The 16,857-nt window shown below is 46.7% G+C and overlaps 1 protein-coding gene across 1 annotated transcript; it reads right to left on the bottom strand.

Moving 5' to 3' along the window:
• Positions 1-9: 9 nt before the first annotated feature.
• Positions 10-10,089, bottom strand: OCSTAMP (osteoclast stimulatory transmembrane protein). The gene is given in 5 exon segments (XM_015429916.3): positions 10-2,017; positions 2,019-2,080; positions 2,083-2,437; positions 4,730-5,732; positions 9,952-10,089. Coding segments are annotated over 5 exon segments (1,698 nt in total). The 5' UTR covers positions 9,996-10,089; the 3' UTR covers positions 10-1,783.
• Positions 10,090-16,857: the final 6,768 nt, after the last annotated feature.

The raw sequence follows: 16,857 nt of genomic DNA on the forward strand, positions 1-16,857 counted from the left end.
TGATGGGCATTTGGGTTGGTTCCAAGTCTTTGCTATTGTTAATAGTACTGCAATAAACATAGATGTGCATGTGTCTTTATAGTAGAATGATTTATAATCCTTTGAGTATACACCCAGTAATGGGATTGCTGGGTCAAATGGTATTTTTCAGTTCTAGATCCTGGAGGAATTCACCACACCGTCTTCCACAATGACTGAACTAGTTTACACTCCCACCAACAGAGTAAAAGCGTTCCTATTTCTCCACATCCTTTCCAGCATCTGCTGTTTCCTGACTTTTTAATGATCGCCATTCTAACTGATGTGAGATGGTATCTCATTGTGGTTTTGATTTGCATTTCTCTAATGACCAGTGATTATGAGTTTTTTTCACAAATTTGTTGGCTGCCTAAATGTCTTCTTTTGAAACGTGTCTGTTCATATCCTTCACCCACTTTTTGATGGGATTGTTTGCTTTTTTCTTGTAAATTTGTTTAAGTTCCTTGTAGATTGTGTATAATAGCCCTTTGTCAGATAGATAGATTGCAAAAATGTTCTCCCATTCTGTAGGTTGCCTGTTTACTCTGATAGTTTCTTTTGCTGTGCAGAAACTCTTCAGTTTAATCAGATCCCATTTGTCAGTTTTGGCTTTTGTTCCCATTGCTTTTGGTGTTTTAGTCATGAAGTCTTTGCCCATGCCTATGTCCGGAATAGTATTGCATAGGTTTTCTTCTAGGGCTTTTATGGTTTTAGGTCTTATGTTTAAATATTTAATCCATCTCGAGTTAATTTTTGTATAAGGTGTTTCAGTTTTCTGCATATGGCTAGCCAGTTTTCCCAATACTATTTTTAAAATAGGGAATCCTTTCCCCATTGGTTGTTTTTGTCAGGTTTGTCAAAGATCAGATGGGTGTAGATGTGTGGTGTTATTTTTGAGGCCCCTGTTCTGTTCCATTGGTCTATATATCTGTTTTGGTACCAGCATCATCCTGTTTCGGTTCCTGTAGCCTTGTAGTATAGTTTGAAGTCAGGTAGCATGATGCCTCTGGCTTTGTTCTCTTTGCTTAGGATTGCCTTGCCTATATGGGTTCGTTTTTGATTCCATATGAAATTTAAAGTAGATTTTTCTAATTCTGTGAAGAAAGTCAATGATAGCTTGATGGGAATAGCATTGAAGCTATAAATCAAAGGTGGCCAACTGTTCAAACTGTGTGCAAATAAGGCAAATGCCAAGCTGTAACCAATCCAGCTGTTTCTGTACCTCACGTGTGTTTTCTGTATATCTCTCCTTTTTCTGCCCATAAACATTATCTGACCATGTTGCACCCCCCAGAGTTGCTCTGAACCTATTCTGGCTCTGGGGGCTGCGTTCTTTGCTCAGTTAAACTCTGTTAAATTTCATTTAAGTTTTTAATTAAACAAGTATTTGCTGTTTATCTGAAATTCAAGTTGAACTAAGTGTCCTATATTTTAATTTGGCAATCTAATCCTGGCAATGGAAAGACCCTGAAGGAATTCGAGGCAGAGGAATAATATAATCTAAGATTTAATAAATACATTTATTTATAAAATTAAAACTGTGGGTTACTATAAATGAGTTTACAGGATTTTGAGGCATATAAATAAGTTCCAGGAGCATTTCGAGAAATTCATGATGCAAGTTCTCCATCTAACAGGTAGAGATGAGATGAGCCTGTTAGATGGAGTTGGTGCAGATGAGATGAGCCTGATCTCCAGCAGGCCTGGAGGAACCATGAGCTGTCTCTGCACCCCTTGTCTTCGCCTTTGCACAGTTCTTTACCAGTTATCCAGGCCTATCACGCCCAGTATTTCCTTCCATCCTGACCACATCCCTGCGTGGGAAACAGGTCCCATCAATGGTAAATATGCAGTCGTTATGCAGAGGTGGAAGCCGAAGCTCAGAGCGGTGAAGTGACCTACCCAAGGTCACACAGGGAGGTGGCACAGGACCGAGGCTACAACTCAGGTCTCTGCAACTCCAAAGCTCTTTCCCCTCTCCCTCTCTGCTCTCGGTTCTTCAAGGCATCCAGCCTGCAGTCTATCCATGCCGGAGGCTTGCAGGCAGGTCTGGGTGTGGGGCGCAGGAAGGAGCCCCCAGGGACAGCTGCTGGCCTTGGTGCCTGTCGTGTCTTCGCTGAAGCCGGGCGTGCAGGTGGCGGACCCTCCTCGCCTCCTGGGCTGTGAAGAAGGAAGCGGCGATGGCGTGGCGCAGGCGGCGGGCGTAGGCCTCCAGGAGCACCGTGGAGCCCGCCAGGAGCTGCAGGGCCCCCGCGGCCAGCGGGGCGGCCGCGCGGGGACGCCGGGCGGGTAGCAGTGGGCAGCGGGCGGAGGTGAGGCCGAGCTCCCATTGGTAGGAGCTGTGGACAGAGAGGAAGGGGCTCTCCGGGGGCGGCTGGTTGAAGAGGAAAGGGATGAAGCCCAGGACAGTGTATGCCACCTTGAGAAAGGAGAAAAAGACGGCGTCAACTGAGGGCCCCTCTGGCCACTCCCCACCTCTAGAGGAGGCTTGTCCAGCTTTCCCTGCCTTCATCTGCAAAATGGGTACAGAAATAACCCCATTTCTGTGAAGGAAGAAATGGATGGAATAAGACCTCTAAAGTATTCACTAAGGACTCAGCAAGGAGCAAACATCCATAGACAATTTGTTTTCTCTAAAATATTCTGCTCAAAGATACTAACGATAGTAACATTTGTATGGTGATTTTTATTTGGCAAAAGAATCTTTTTCAGACTCCTAGTCTCATTGGGTCCTCCTCAAACCCTCAAACCCTCCTCAAAATGCTACCAATTCAACTTTGATTGAAATTCTAAATGATAAGAAAGCATTGTGTCAAAGTTGAATTGGTAGCGTTTTGAGGAGGGTTTGAGGGTTTGAGAGGGACCTCAATCCCAGGGTTTGAGGAGCACCCAATGAGACTAGGAGTCTGAAACAGGTTCTTTTGCCAAACCATGTTGTTGGCCAGGCTGGTCTTGAACTCTTGACCTCAGGTGATCCACCCACCTCAGCCTCACAAAGTGCTGGGATTATAGGCATGAGCTACCATGCCAAGCCCCCTATTTTTTTTTTATGTATGCACGAGAAATATATGACAAAATAAACCTATGTTAAATCATAAGTGAACTATTTTATACAAATACAATTAAAATTCTAAATGATAAGAAAACATTGTGTCAAAGTTGAATTGGTAGCATTTTCTGCCCTAAGGATACATAAAATAATGATGTGACTTGCAATTGATGACTATCTGAGATTTGGTGAAAAACAGTAAATCAGGAAACATACTTAGAACATTGCCTGACACATTTCTTTACTGTGACCTATGGTAAGAAATGCGACTTACAGGCCAGGCATGGTGGCTTACGCCTGTAAGCCCAACACTTTGGGAGGCTGACGTGAGAAGAATGCCTGAGCCCAGGAGTCCGAGACCAGTCTGGGCAACATAGTGAGACACCATCTCTAAAAACATATGAAAAATTAACTGGGTGGTGGTGCATGCCTGTAGTCTCAGCTACTTGGAAGGCCAAGGTAGGTGAAGTGGGAGGCTCATTTGAGCCCAGGAGGTCAAGGTTACAGTGAGCTGTGATTGCACCATTGCACCATTGCACCACTGCTTTCTGGCCTGGGCAGCAGAGTGAAACCGTGTCTCAAAAAAGGAAAGAAAAGAAATGCATTTTACAGCACCTTGAAAGCACAGATTGTATTATAACTGAAGAAAATATTCACAAACCCATATACTCCCTTATTGTCTAAGATATAATCTTATAATTTTCCAGTCGATTCTATTTCATTTAAAAAACTGTCTGTGACTTCTTAAATTGATTAAATTGATTTTGTGCAGTTTGAAAAACACTTTCTTAGTATGTAATAAGTACTTGATAAATATAAGCTGTTAATATTATTAGCTCAGAGTCTGACACTTTGATATGTTTTATGCAATGGACTTTTGTGTGAGACCTCTCTACTCAAAATTAAAAATAAAAAGATCTCTGGCAAAAGAAAGGATCGAAAAATACAACTCTTGATCTGATAGTAATATATCTGATTATAAGTCGATAGTAAATATTTTCTATATCATTTTAAAAATAGTAAATATTTCAGGCTTTGCAGGCCATACAGTCTCTGTTGCAATTACTCAACTTTGCCTTTGTAGGGCAGCCACAGACAATATATCGACAAATGGCATGGCTGTGTTCTAAAAAATACCTTCTTTACAAAGACTCCGGAAGGCTATAGTTGGCTGCCTTCTGATCAAGCCCATTCCAAAGTCTTCCTCCAGTCTGATATAGACAGATGTGAGCTATTAATAACAGCCACTCTTTATTAAATATCTCTTATGTGCCATGGAGCTTACTAGGTACTTTAGGACAATATCACATTGTAAGACACAATAGCCTCGTAGGATTAGGAGGATTGATTTGATTTGTACCAATGAGGAAAATGAGGCTAGGACATGCTGCCACTTGTGATGGGTGACCTTGGACGCAAGTTATTTTAAGGTGTCTGGGTTTCAGCATCCTCAACTGCAATGGGAAGTGAAAATGGAACCCACTTCCTAGGGCTGTTGTGGGTATCCGATGAGTCCCACTACCCGTGGTGCAGGGCCCCATGGCTGATTCACGGGCTATTTCTTGGAGGCAAGTCAAATTTAATCACAAGTCAAGGGTTTAACAGACTGCCCCCCTCTCTCAAAACAACGACTCCCTTCCTTCTTCCCATCATCACACTTACATCGTACTTGACCGTGAGCGTGATGGGCACAGTTGGCAACTTCTGAGCCCAGTCCACGGTCGCCTGTGCCAGGAGGAAGGCTACATGGTCTGTGGCCACTGCCACAGCCGTGGCCACCAGGAGGAGGGCAAGCAGCCCCAGCCTTAGAAGACAACTCAACAGCTCCTCCTGTGACAGCCTCAGCCGAGCCGCCTGGAGCAGCCAGGTGGGTGGAGGGGCCACCAGGTGTGTAGCCTGGGCCTGTGCCAACCGCTGGGTCAGCTGTTGTGTGGCGTAGATATTGTCAAACCGCAGGTCTGTCAGGTAGCAATGGAGGTACCATGCCGACTCCACCAGGAGGCCCAGCATAAACAGCACTGTGACCACTCGCTGGGTCCCTAGTGCTGCTGCCCGGGCCAGGGACTCCAGGCCAGAGAAATCCTCCAGGACCTGCTGAGTGACCCTGAGCATGTGAAGGTAGAAGGCAGAGCCATTGTCCTGGGCCTCAAATGTCAAGCCCCGGCCGCCTGCCTGGCCTGCGGGGCCCAGAGTCCTTGATGCTGCGTGCAGCTGTTGAGTGGTGTTGAGCAGACTCTCCAGGGAACCCTCGGTGACACACCTCAGCACCTGCCCGGCTGCACCCACGTTGGCCAGGATGTTGGGCACCACAACAACGGCCAGGGTGGCAGTGCTGTAGGACAGGAGCAGCCGGCGTCCCTGCTCCGTGCCCAGGGTGGGCACGCTGAGTGCAAGCAGGCAGCGGACTGGGGGCACCAGGCCCAGGCTCAGGAAGACCAGGAGGCCACAGACAGTGGCCACCATGCCTGAAGGTCCAGGAGGATAAAGCAGCAAGAATGCCAGCCAGTGATAAACCAGACCTGCAGCAGCAGCGGCCAGGGAGGCACACAGGAAGAGCTGGGTCAGCAGCTGGCTACAGTTGGCCGGAACAGGCTGGGAGAAGGCGTCCCAGGCAGCCTGCAGTGGGGCGAGGGCCTTCCAGAGCCCCAAGTCCCAGGACCTCCACCTACACACAAGGAAATTGAGGGGCATCTCTATCAGGAGGTGGATGGGTGTCTGTCCACTGCCCCTGCCCCACAAACCCATCAGCAGGCTCTGCTAACAGAATCCACCCTTTTAGTTACCCACGTGGACCCATCAGAGTAACTCACTATATACCCACGTGACACAAGCTGAACCAATCAGAGCCTTCCCCAGGATTATTCTTGCTAGAACTGTCAGGGAAGAGCCCAGCTCAGAGGCAGTTCCTGAGGACGTGAGGATGAAAGTCTATCCTGTTTGAGTCCATCATTACAGTTTTGTGAAGGCAACTGGTCCAAGAGAATGAAAGAGTTATGGAGCGAGAAGCACAGGTGAAAGAGAGAGAATGAGTAAGAGGAGAGAGAAGAGAAACAATTTCACTTGAATTCATAGTCTTGGTGGCTTGCTGTATGATTCTGGACCTTCTATTCTTTCTGAACTTCAGGATCTCCTCTATAATTTAGGGGTGAGGAGGGTGGACTAGTTGGCCTGTGAGGAACTTTTATATTCTATTATCCTTATATTTATTCGTTCAACAAGCGTTTATCAAGCAACGACTTTGTGCTAACCATTGGAGAAACAGGAATGAAAAAAACGAAGTCGCTACCTTCATGGGCTTGCACTATATTAAGAGCTATGGCAGAGGAATAGTAAAGAAAACTTGGATTCTGAACACATTTTATCGGCAGAGTCAACAAGATTTGCAGAGGCTGATTGGTTGTGGGGTGTGAGAGAAAGAGGGGAGTCAAGGATGATGAGGAGCTTTTGTGTCTGAGTAACTGGAAGCACTGAGGTGTCATTTCTTGAGATGAGAACTCTGTGGTCAAAACAGGTTTGAGTGGAGGGGGAGAGAAGAGGAATTCAGTTCAGAACTCTTGAATTGGAGATTCAGTTGAGCCATTCCGTGGAGGTTTTGAGAAGGTGGTTGGAAATAGAAGACAGAAATTCAGAGAGGAAATCAGGCTGGAGTTATAACATTGGAAATCATTGGTTTATAGATGTCTCCCAACTTTATATCCCCACCTAAAGCTACGGTGCACGATGAGATTCCTCAAGAGAGTGTGTCACTGGGGAGGAAAGACATCCAAGGACATGCCTCAGGGCACTCCAAAGTTAGGGGCTCTTAGATGAGAAGGAACCAGCAAAGGAGACTGGAAAACCAATGTGATGCTTAGGAAGCCAAGTAAACAAAATGTTTCAAGGAGAAGGGAGTGATCAAGTACGTCAAATGCAGCCAACAGGTCAAGAAAGATGAAGACTGAGCAATGCCTGTTAGCTGCTTAGAGGTCACTGCTGACCTTGGCAGGGACAGTTTGGTGGCCTTTTGGGCCAAAACCCAACTAGACTAGGTCCAGGAGAGATGGGAAGGAGAAGAATAGGAAACACAGATATAGACAACTCTTTCCAGTAATTTCTGCAGTAAAACAGCAGAGAAATGAAGCAGTGGCTGGTCGCTACGGGAAATTGGACCAAGAGGATTCATGTAAGGTGAGGAAATCTATAGCATGTTTACAGGTGGGAGATCTCACCGAGAGGGGAGACATTGACAAAGGGGAGACTCCCTGGAATGACACCTGTAGGGGTGGGGGCAGAGGGTGAGACTGAGAACATGCAAGGTGGGGCTGCTCTTAGAATGGAGCAGGGGTCGTTCATCCTTAATAGCAGGTGGGAAAGCGGAGGAAATAGGTACAGATGATGGTGAATGAACAGGCAACATGTGTACACTTGTGAAAAGTATCCTCTGATATACGCAGAACAGAGTAATGCTTAGGGTATGACCTCTGGACTGCCTGGGCTCGAATTCCTGCTCCACCACTTGCCAGCTTTGTGACCTTGGGTATGTATCATTACCTCTCTGTGTCTCAGCCGTCTCATCTATAAAATGGTACAATCAAAGCAGGTATCTCCTGGGGTCACTTTGTTTCTGGCACATGGTAAGCATCACATCAGCTATTATCTACCACTAGAGTCAACTCCACCGGGGCAGGGACTTTGTCCCTTTTGATCACTGATATGTCCCGAGTGCCTACAATAGTGTCTGCTGTATTGTGAGTGCCCCAAAAATATTCACTGGGAGTAGCATGACTGATTGCTTCTGTTTGCTCAGGCTGGCAGGAAGCAAGCCCAGCAGAGAAGGTAAGATGCTGGAGGAGGTGACGGATGCTTGAAGAGGAAGAAGAAAGTACAAAATGGTTGCCCAGGAAAGTGGGAGAACAAATGAACTAGGGCAATAACATGTGCTGGGCAACACTGAGGCCCAGTTGAGGTTAGAGATCATACATTCTCTTAAGTGAGAGCAGGCAGAAAGGTTATACGGGAATACGATGATAAAGGGCAGGGAGGGTGGTGGGGAGGCTATCGCTGTGTTGGTTACAGGCAAAGCCGCTGAGTTGCTCCACCATCGTCAGCTTGAAGGATAAGCATGTGACTGGGTCTAGTTGATCCAAGTACCTCTGATCCCCTGGCCACGGTGACTGGTGCAGGGATTACACCTGACTGGAGGTGCCAAGAGAGCTTTCCTCAGGGCTTTGCTGCAATGACAAAACAAAACAAAACAAAACAAACAAACAAAAACAAAAAAAAAGACCCCTGCTCTTTGTCGCCTTGAAAGCTAAGCTGGTAGGAGGGATGCCTCAAGCCTTGGGGACCACCATGTAGTATGGATTGGCCTAGGATGAAGGTAACACAAGGAAAACAGTGTTAGGAAACAGAGAGTCCCAGTAGCCTTGCTGGAGTACCTGGATCCAGACATGCCTGAAGCCCAAATCTATGCCGGACCACACACTAGAAAATGTCTGTTTTTCTCAAGGCAGTGCAAGATCAATCTGTCACTTGCAACTCAGTGATTCCAGACTAATACAGATACCTTTGTCAAAGGACTTCTGGGACAATAAAATGAAATAATGCATGTAAAGCACTTTACACAGGGGCTGACACAGAAGAAGGATCCTATAAAACTGCACCACTTGTTACTCTGACGATACTTATGTCAACGATGTAAATGTTCACTCGCGTCTCCTCTGTGCCAAGCTCTGTGCTGACCCCTGTGGACCCCAAGAATTAAGTCCTGGTCCCACTAAAGGAGTTCACAGTCTAATTGAGGAGACTTAAATAGATCATCAGCGTTTAAGTTCATTAAAAAAGAATTCTGAGCAAGGTATGCCTGGGCCTGGACTGGGGTGGGATAGATGGAGAGTGACCCAGTTTTACCTGGGAGTCAGGAAGGTTTCCTGGAAGAGGTGACATTCCAGCTGGGGGTGGAAGGACAAGTATCAGTTTGTAGGTGAAGAAGGGAGTTGGACATCCCTGACAGAAGGAACAGTGTGTGCAAAGGTTCTGTGCTCTGAGTGTTGGGAAATAGGGAGTTGGGAGAACCAGAACAGTGGGAAGTGGAGATGTAGTAAGGCCTGTGGGGCTGGAGTGGAGGTCACAATCTTGAAGCCCTAAAGGCTGAATCATATGCAAATGTGCTTTATTGTGGCCCACTGTGTGTGTGTGTTTGTGTGTGTGTGTGTGTGTGTGTGTAAGCCGCGCCCATTTGGAAATAAGGAAGTTTCACATTAAAATCTGGGTTTCCAGCTTTTCTTGAGAAATGAGATCTGGGTTAGAGCTCCCACCTTTGCAACAGGTAACTGGAGCTGAGTATCCACTACTCGCCTTCGACAGGGGAGCAACCCTGCAGACTGCATCCCGCTGATCAAGGAACGGTCTGTCTGCACACGCAGGTGGCCTCCCACAGGCACATCCCCTTCCCAGCTCCCGAAGGCATTTGAATTTGGGACTAAACAGCCCCTTCTACTATATAATTAATATTTGGAACACAGTAGCTTTTAGAATAATAGCTAATAATAAAAACCATTGTAAGGATTGAAAGCCAGTCCTAAGTCATATTGGATGACAATTCTTGCACGGGGTATTGAAAATGGCAAGGAAACTAGCTGCTGTTTAGTGAGTGCTTACTCTGAGCCAAGCATGTGCCAGGTCCTAAGGATGCGTTTTCTTATTCAATTCTGGCAACAGTCTTGTAGATGTCATTATCCTTACATTTCACAGATGGGGAACTGAGGCTCAGAGAGGTGAGGATTTGCCTAAGATCACACAGCCAGGGAATGGTGGAGCTGAAGATTTGGATTCATATCTATCACCCCCAACGGCTGACTGTTTTCTCACCTGTAGCCCTCAGTGTCCAAAGTTCTCAGACCTACCTGGTCTTGACAAGGTGCTCAGCTGCTCCTGGGTGGCCTGGCATGCTGCCCGAACAGCAGTGGTTTCAGGCGGGCGGTCGCTGGCAGCCGTGGCAGGTGGAGAGGAAGTGGGGGAATTGCTGGGACTTGGGAATCCCTGTCACTTCTGCTTTTCCACTCTTTAATGAAGCTCTCCTGGCTGCCTTGTCCCGCCCTTTTCGGGGTCCACCTCCCAGAGGCTTGGGCAAGCTGCCTCATCCTCTGCCCACAGGCAGGAGCGGGTGGAAGGTGTGGGAAGAGAAAAAGACAGCCTTTCCCAAGCAATGTCTCTAATCTTGGTAGCAGGAAGGTAGAATTAGCCCCATTTTACAGAGAAGGAAACTGTGGCACAGAGAAACCACATAGCTCCCCTTTCCCTCCCAATCCACAGTTGTGCGCCCCAAGGGGAGCCTGATTTCTGCTCTTGGGACTCAGGTGATAATCAGATCCCTGCCAAGTTCTGGGAGCAGTGGCTCCGGTCTCCTTCCCTAGACCCCTTTAGCCTGACTTGGACCTGGCTTCACATTTCAGCTCTGTCCCTCGCTAGCTATGAGAGCTTGGGCTGGTGACCTAATATCTCTCTGCCTGTTTTCTCCCCTTAAAAAAAGATTAATGAGGCCTGGCGCAGTGTGTAATCCCAGCACTTTGGGAGGCTGAGGCGGGTGGATCACCTGAGGTCGGGAGTTTGAGATCAGCCTGGCCAACATGGTGAAACCCTGTCTCTACTAAACATACAAAAATTCACTGGTTTGTGGTGGTGCTTACCTGTAGTCCCAGCTACTCAGGAGGCTGAGGCAGGAGAATCGCTTGAACCCAGGAAGTAAGGTTGCAGTGAGCTGAGATCATGCCACTGCTCTCCAGCCAGGGTACAGAGTGAGACTCTGTCTCAAAAAAAAAAGAAAAAAAAAAAGGTTAATGAAAATAACGGTTAATATTTATTGAGCACTTACTATGTATCAGGCACTCTTCTAAACAATTTCTCTTCAAATTCACTGAACCCTTACTTTGAACATCTCTTTATGGTAAGGATGTTTTTTTCATTCTTCAGCTCAGAAAACTGAGACAGAGAGCTACGTCGCCAACCACGCCGCTCAACTATTAATGGCACTGCCATGATTTCTAACCAGCAGGCTGGCTTCAGGGTATACCAGTTAGGCACTGGGCTCTGCTGCTGTGGAGGGGATAATTCACAGACCTCGTGATTACTTCATAGTGCAGCTGATACTGCAAGTAGTAGGTACTCAATAATGTAAATTCCCCATGCACACCCTCTGCAGTTATTGCCATGCAGGTCTGCTTTCAGGCTGTTCTGAAAGCCAGTTCCTATCTGAAATGCAGACACCTCTCCAGCATCTCTGTAACTCATCACTCCCAGCAGGCCTACCCTGAGCCCCCCAGGCTCCCCCTCTGTGGGATGGACCAGTAAGGGCACAGTCATTTTCCCTTATAAGGACATGTTGCCTGGGTCACTCTCAGGCCGGAAGGGGAATGTCCTGAGGCCTGGATAGGGGAAGTGACATTCTCATAGTCACATAGCGATTGAATGGAATACCTGTGGCCAGAACCCTAACACACTTCCCAGACCATGTACCCCTCCAGGACGTTAGGCCAGCCACCAGGTCTGCAAAGAACTAAGTACATGAGGCAGATTAGCAGCAGCAAACTTGTGTACCCGCAGTGATCAGCCTGCTCAGGTCATGAACAAAGCAGGATGAATGCAAATAGCAGTGAGCTGCAAAGTGTAGCCCCCTCGCTCCCTCCTGTCTGGTCAGCTGTTACTCATCTCAAATTGAGGATCAAAGCCCCTTGAAAATGAGGTCCACCACGACCAGATTTTCCAGCTTTTCTAAAGACGCCAGTCATTCTCTTTTTAATGTAAATGTCAGCATTTTTTTTTTTTTAAATGAAAGACTACCATGCAGACCAATCTTAACAGGTCTATAGGCCAAAGCCAGCATGAGGACCATCAATTTTCACCTTCTGCAGTCAGGCCTGCTGTTAGCTGTCTGGCTGCAAGGAGGTGTCTAGCTATTCTCCCAAACTCCAGGGGCCCTGGACTGGAGGCAGCAGACCCGAACTCAAATGCCAACTTTGCCACTTACTCTGCTGTGTGACCTTGGGCAAGACACTGTCCCTCTCTGAAGTTGTGCATCCTCTGCAATAATGACGGTAATACAGTACCTACTTTAAGGACTGTTTGAGGATTTAATGAGATAATGCATATAGAGTGTTCAATAAGCAATAGGTAAATGCTCACACCTCGATCCCTCCTGCCTGGGGGGACAGCTCTGCCAAGTGAGCCCCTGTCTGCTCACATCTGATTGTTGAGACTTCTGATGCTCACCAGGTCACCCTGGCCTGGATCCTATCACATAGCAAACTTCAGGGCATTGTGCTGGTCAGACAGAAACAGTCCTAGAAGCCAGCCACCAGCATCTGCCCAGTTTCTGCACAGGCACTAGGGAGCTGGTCGGATAAGGACCAGGCAGTTTGTTTCCAGAAGGCCTCGGGTGGATATGTAGGATTTGGGAGCATGGGGACATAGGGAATGAACAGGCAAAAGATATTTTTGGCTTTTCTTGGTATATGTAGGCAGTTACCTCTGTCTATATAAGGCTGGCCTGACCTCAAGTCCCACAACATCCGGAAGGTGCTTCTGAATCATCAAAAATAGAATCAGCGTTGTTCAGGGGAATTTGTGGGTGGAGGATTCAGAGCCATAAGACAGAAGAGGAAGAGGAAGAGGTAAGCCTTCAGATCTTCCTGGAGAGCCTGGCCTGGGATCAGAATGAGAGATCCACAGAGTATTATTTGCAGTAGAGATGGACTTTTGCCATGTTGCCCAGGCTGGTCTCAAACTCCTGGGCTCAAGTAATCTGCCCACCTCAGCCTCCCAAAGTGCTGGGATTACAGGCGTGAGCTACTGCACCCGGCTGCATAGAATATTAGAGTCATTGAATTCTTCAGCCTTCTTCAATGTTGCCACTGTCCAGATGGTTTGAGAATACAGAGAAGCAGCCAGAATCTTCCTATACTGCTGGTGTTATCCAATAGCAACAGTATGTGAGCCAACTCGAACCGAATGCATAATTTAAACTTTTCTAGTAGCCCTACTCAAAGTCCACTGATTCCAATGTTAGTCTCATCTAAAAACATCCTCACAGAAATATCCAGAATAATGCTTGACCAAATATCTGAGCACTATGGCCCAGCCAAGTTGATACATAACATTTTTAAAATTTAAAATATTGAATTTTTAAAAACAGAAATTAATTTTAATAAAATATTTTACTCAATGTAACATATCATAAATATCCTTTTAACATGTAAATAATATAAAAATTGACAGGATATTTTACACTTATTTTCTCATATTACAATTTTCTACTTATGACAGATCTCAGTTTGAACTAGCCACATTACAAATGTTCAATAGCCACACATAGCGAGTGGCTACTGTGTTGCACAGGGCACTTATAGACCATTTCCATCATTACAGAAAGTTCAGTGGGTAGTGCTGCTCTAGGTCATTAGAACCCATGACCGCTAATGCTGAAATAGACCTCCCAGATCATGCAATTCAAAGGTCATAGATTCAAATACTTTCACAAGCCAGGAAAGTGACAGAGTTGAACAAGGAGAGCCAGTATAAGACATTAAAGAGTGGTGGGGACTGAGGCTGATGAATGCTTATGTTCCAACTTAAGATTTCCTCCACAAACTACTCAGCTCCAAACAATTGTTGCCAGATGCCAGTGAGGGTCTCATATTGTTAGATCTGGTATTGTCCTTTCCAAGAGAAGCAGAAATCCAGATTTTTATGTGAAATCTCCTAAATTTTAATGACTAGCAAATAATAATTTAAAATTCACCAGGGGTCAGGCACAGTGGCTCACGCTTATAATTTCAGCACTTTGGGAGGCCAAGGTAGGAGGATCACTTGAGGCTCAAGAGTCTAAGACCAGCCTGGGCAACATGGAGAAACACCATCTCCACTAAGAATAGAAAAATTAGTTGGGCGTGATGGTGTGCACTTCCAGCTACTCTGGAAGCTGAGGTGGGAGGATCACCTGAGCCTGGGACATGAGGGTTACAGTGAGCTGAGATCACACCAGGCCAGTGCACTCCAGCCTGGGTTGCAGAGCGAGACCCTGTCTCAAATAAAATAAAATAAAATAAAAGTTTAAAAAAAACCTCATTGGGAAGAGGACAAACAAAACTTGGCTGAGGGCTGGCACCAGATTTCAAGCTCTGATGTGTCAACCCTTTGTGCCATACTCTTCTCAAAGCTTGTTTCTCCAGACCCCTCCCCATGCTCCTCCTCCCTGCCCTGCATCCGGGAGGTGGACCTGGACAGGCTGCATCAAAGCCCCCCTTGCATTCTGGCTCCTGTCGGTGCAACACATAAAATTTCATGTGTCAAGTTGGCTGGGCTGTGGTGCCTAGAGATTTAGTTATGCATCACTCTTGATGTTTCTGTGAGTATGCTTTGAGATGAGATTAACATTTGAGTAAGTGGGTTTTGAGTAGGGCGGATCACCCTTCAGAACGTGAGTGGGTCTCATCCATTAGTAGGAGGCCTGAATATTGCAACAGACTGACCCTCCCTGAGCAAGAGGACTCTCTGCAGCAGACAGCCTTCAGGTTCCAACTGCAGCACCTTCTTGGCTCTCCAGCCTACTGGTCTCCCCATCAGATTTTGGACTCGCTAAGCCTCCACAATGGTGTGAGTCAATTCCTAAAAGAAATCTTTCTCCTTCTCTCTTGATAAGAAACACACACACACACACACACACACACACACACATGCATGCACACCCTGTTTGTTGGTTTCTCTAAGGAGCCCTGACTCCCCAGCAGAAGAGCTGAGGGATGGAGGAGAGGAAGAGCCCTCACCTTCCTGCAATCACCAAGAGCCAGCTGTGTCCCTGGACCCAGATCCCATCAGGGAGCTTGCTCCCTTAAGGTCTTGGGCTGGGAGGTGCTCCTCCACTTCTCGCTCCCTGATTTCTCAGCACTGGGGTCCCACATTTTTCCTGTGGTCCCCCTACTCTCTACTCACCTTGTAACTTGACCTTTCACTGAACTCTCCACAAATTAGCTAGTTTGCATGCTTTCTACTTCCTCTTGAGACCCCCCCATGTGCTCTCATTTCTCAGATGAAAAAATCGAAATCCAAAATAGTAGGCCAGGTGCGGTGACTCGTGCCTATAATCCCAGTGCTTTGGGAGGCAAAAGCAGGAGGACTGCTTGAGGCCAGGAGTTTGAGACCAGCCTAGGCAACATAGCAAGACCCTGTCTCCACAAAAAATAAGAAAATAAGCCAGGCATGGTGGTACACACCTGTAGTCCTTTTTACTCAGTAGGCTAAGGTGGGAGGATCACTTGAGCCCAGGAGTTCAAGGTTACAGTGAGCTATAATTGCACCCTACACTCCAGCCTGGGCTACAGCCTGGGCTTATAGAGCAAGATCTAGTCTCAAAAAAAAAAAAAAAAAAAGTAAAGAAATCTGCTCAAGGTCACACAGCATGTTAGAGATGGAGCCAGGATTCCAATGAGGCGTATTGACTCCTTGTTTAGTGACTTTTATTTCATCTCTTTTTTACAACTACCATCACCACCTCCATTTCTCCACCTACTTGACTCTGTATCTGTTTGACACCCATACTGGAATATGTCTGTGTGTAACCTGTCACTCTGTGTACCTGTAGTTCATCACTTCTACGTGTTCCTGTGTTTTCCTTAATATTTTATTTCAATACTCCCCCGGTGATGGTCACCTTGGTGGCCTCAAACAACCATGGCACAAATATCCTTTGACACTGTCTCCTTAGGACCCATGGGGTAGTTTTCTCGGTCATAGGAAATACAGATAATGAATACCCCTAATTACTTCCAAGTTGCTGGCCGGGCTGGCGGGGTTTCTGTTTCCTTGTATCCTACCAGGACTTATTGTCTGCTTTTCTTATTTTCCCCAGTCTGATTGGCATGTTGTTGAATTTCTTTTAATTTGCATTTTCCTGCAAATTATAAACACGTAGGTTTGGGTATCTCTTCATAATCCTGTTGGCCAGGTAGATCTCTTTTCAGGATGACATGTCACACCTTTTGTCCACTTTTCCCTTGGGACCTATGGTAAGTGGCTTCCAAACATGGCAGCCCACTGTCCCTCCCCCTCCCTGGTGGATGCTGCCCCTACCCTCAAGGGCTGGAGTCTGTTTCCCTCCCCTTGAACCAGGCCCGTCCTGTGGGCTACTTTGACCAATAGAATTTGGCAGAATTGACATCCTTAGACTTCCACATCCTGCCCTTAGAGGCCTTTTAGCTTCGATTTTTGTTGTTCTTGAAGGCCACTATCATGTAAAGAGGTCCAGGATAGACTCCAGGAGAAGCCACGTGAAGAGAGACCCTGAAGTGTCAGCAGCCATTGCAGACCTTCCAGCCCTAGCAAAGCTCCCAGCTCATGGGACAGAGACAATGCCATCCCTGCAGAGAGAGCTCTGTCCAAACGCAGAAACGTGAGCCGAGAAGTTGCTGTTTCAAAGTTCTAAGTTTGGGGATGGTTTGTTACGCAGTCACAGATAACAAAAGCAAGGTTTTGTTCGTTTTGTTTGTCTTTTCTGAGTTGGGGTGCCCCGCATATCTTCTGGACATGAGCCCTTGGTGTATTCCAATGACTCTGTACCAGCCCTGCCATCTCCTTGTTCCCACGCTGCCATGAGCACACCATAATGGTGCTGCTGCCTTCTGCCTGCAGATCTTTTTCACTAAGAATGGCAAAGCCCTTCAGGTTTCAAGAACTGAGTAACATCCGGTCAGAGCAAGCTAGGATGCCTTCTCAGGAAAGCTGCAGAGAGGCCTGGTAACCAGCCAGAAGAGGCAGACTCT

This window comes from Macaca fascicularis, chromosome 10 (assembly GCF_037993035.2).
Source record: "Macaca fascicularis isolate 582-1 chromosome 10, T2T-MFA8v1.1".
In the NCBI taxonomy this organism is placed as follows: Eukaryota; Metazoa; Chordata; class Mammalia; order Primates; family Cercopithecidae; genus Macaca; species Macaca fascicularis.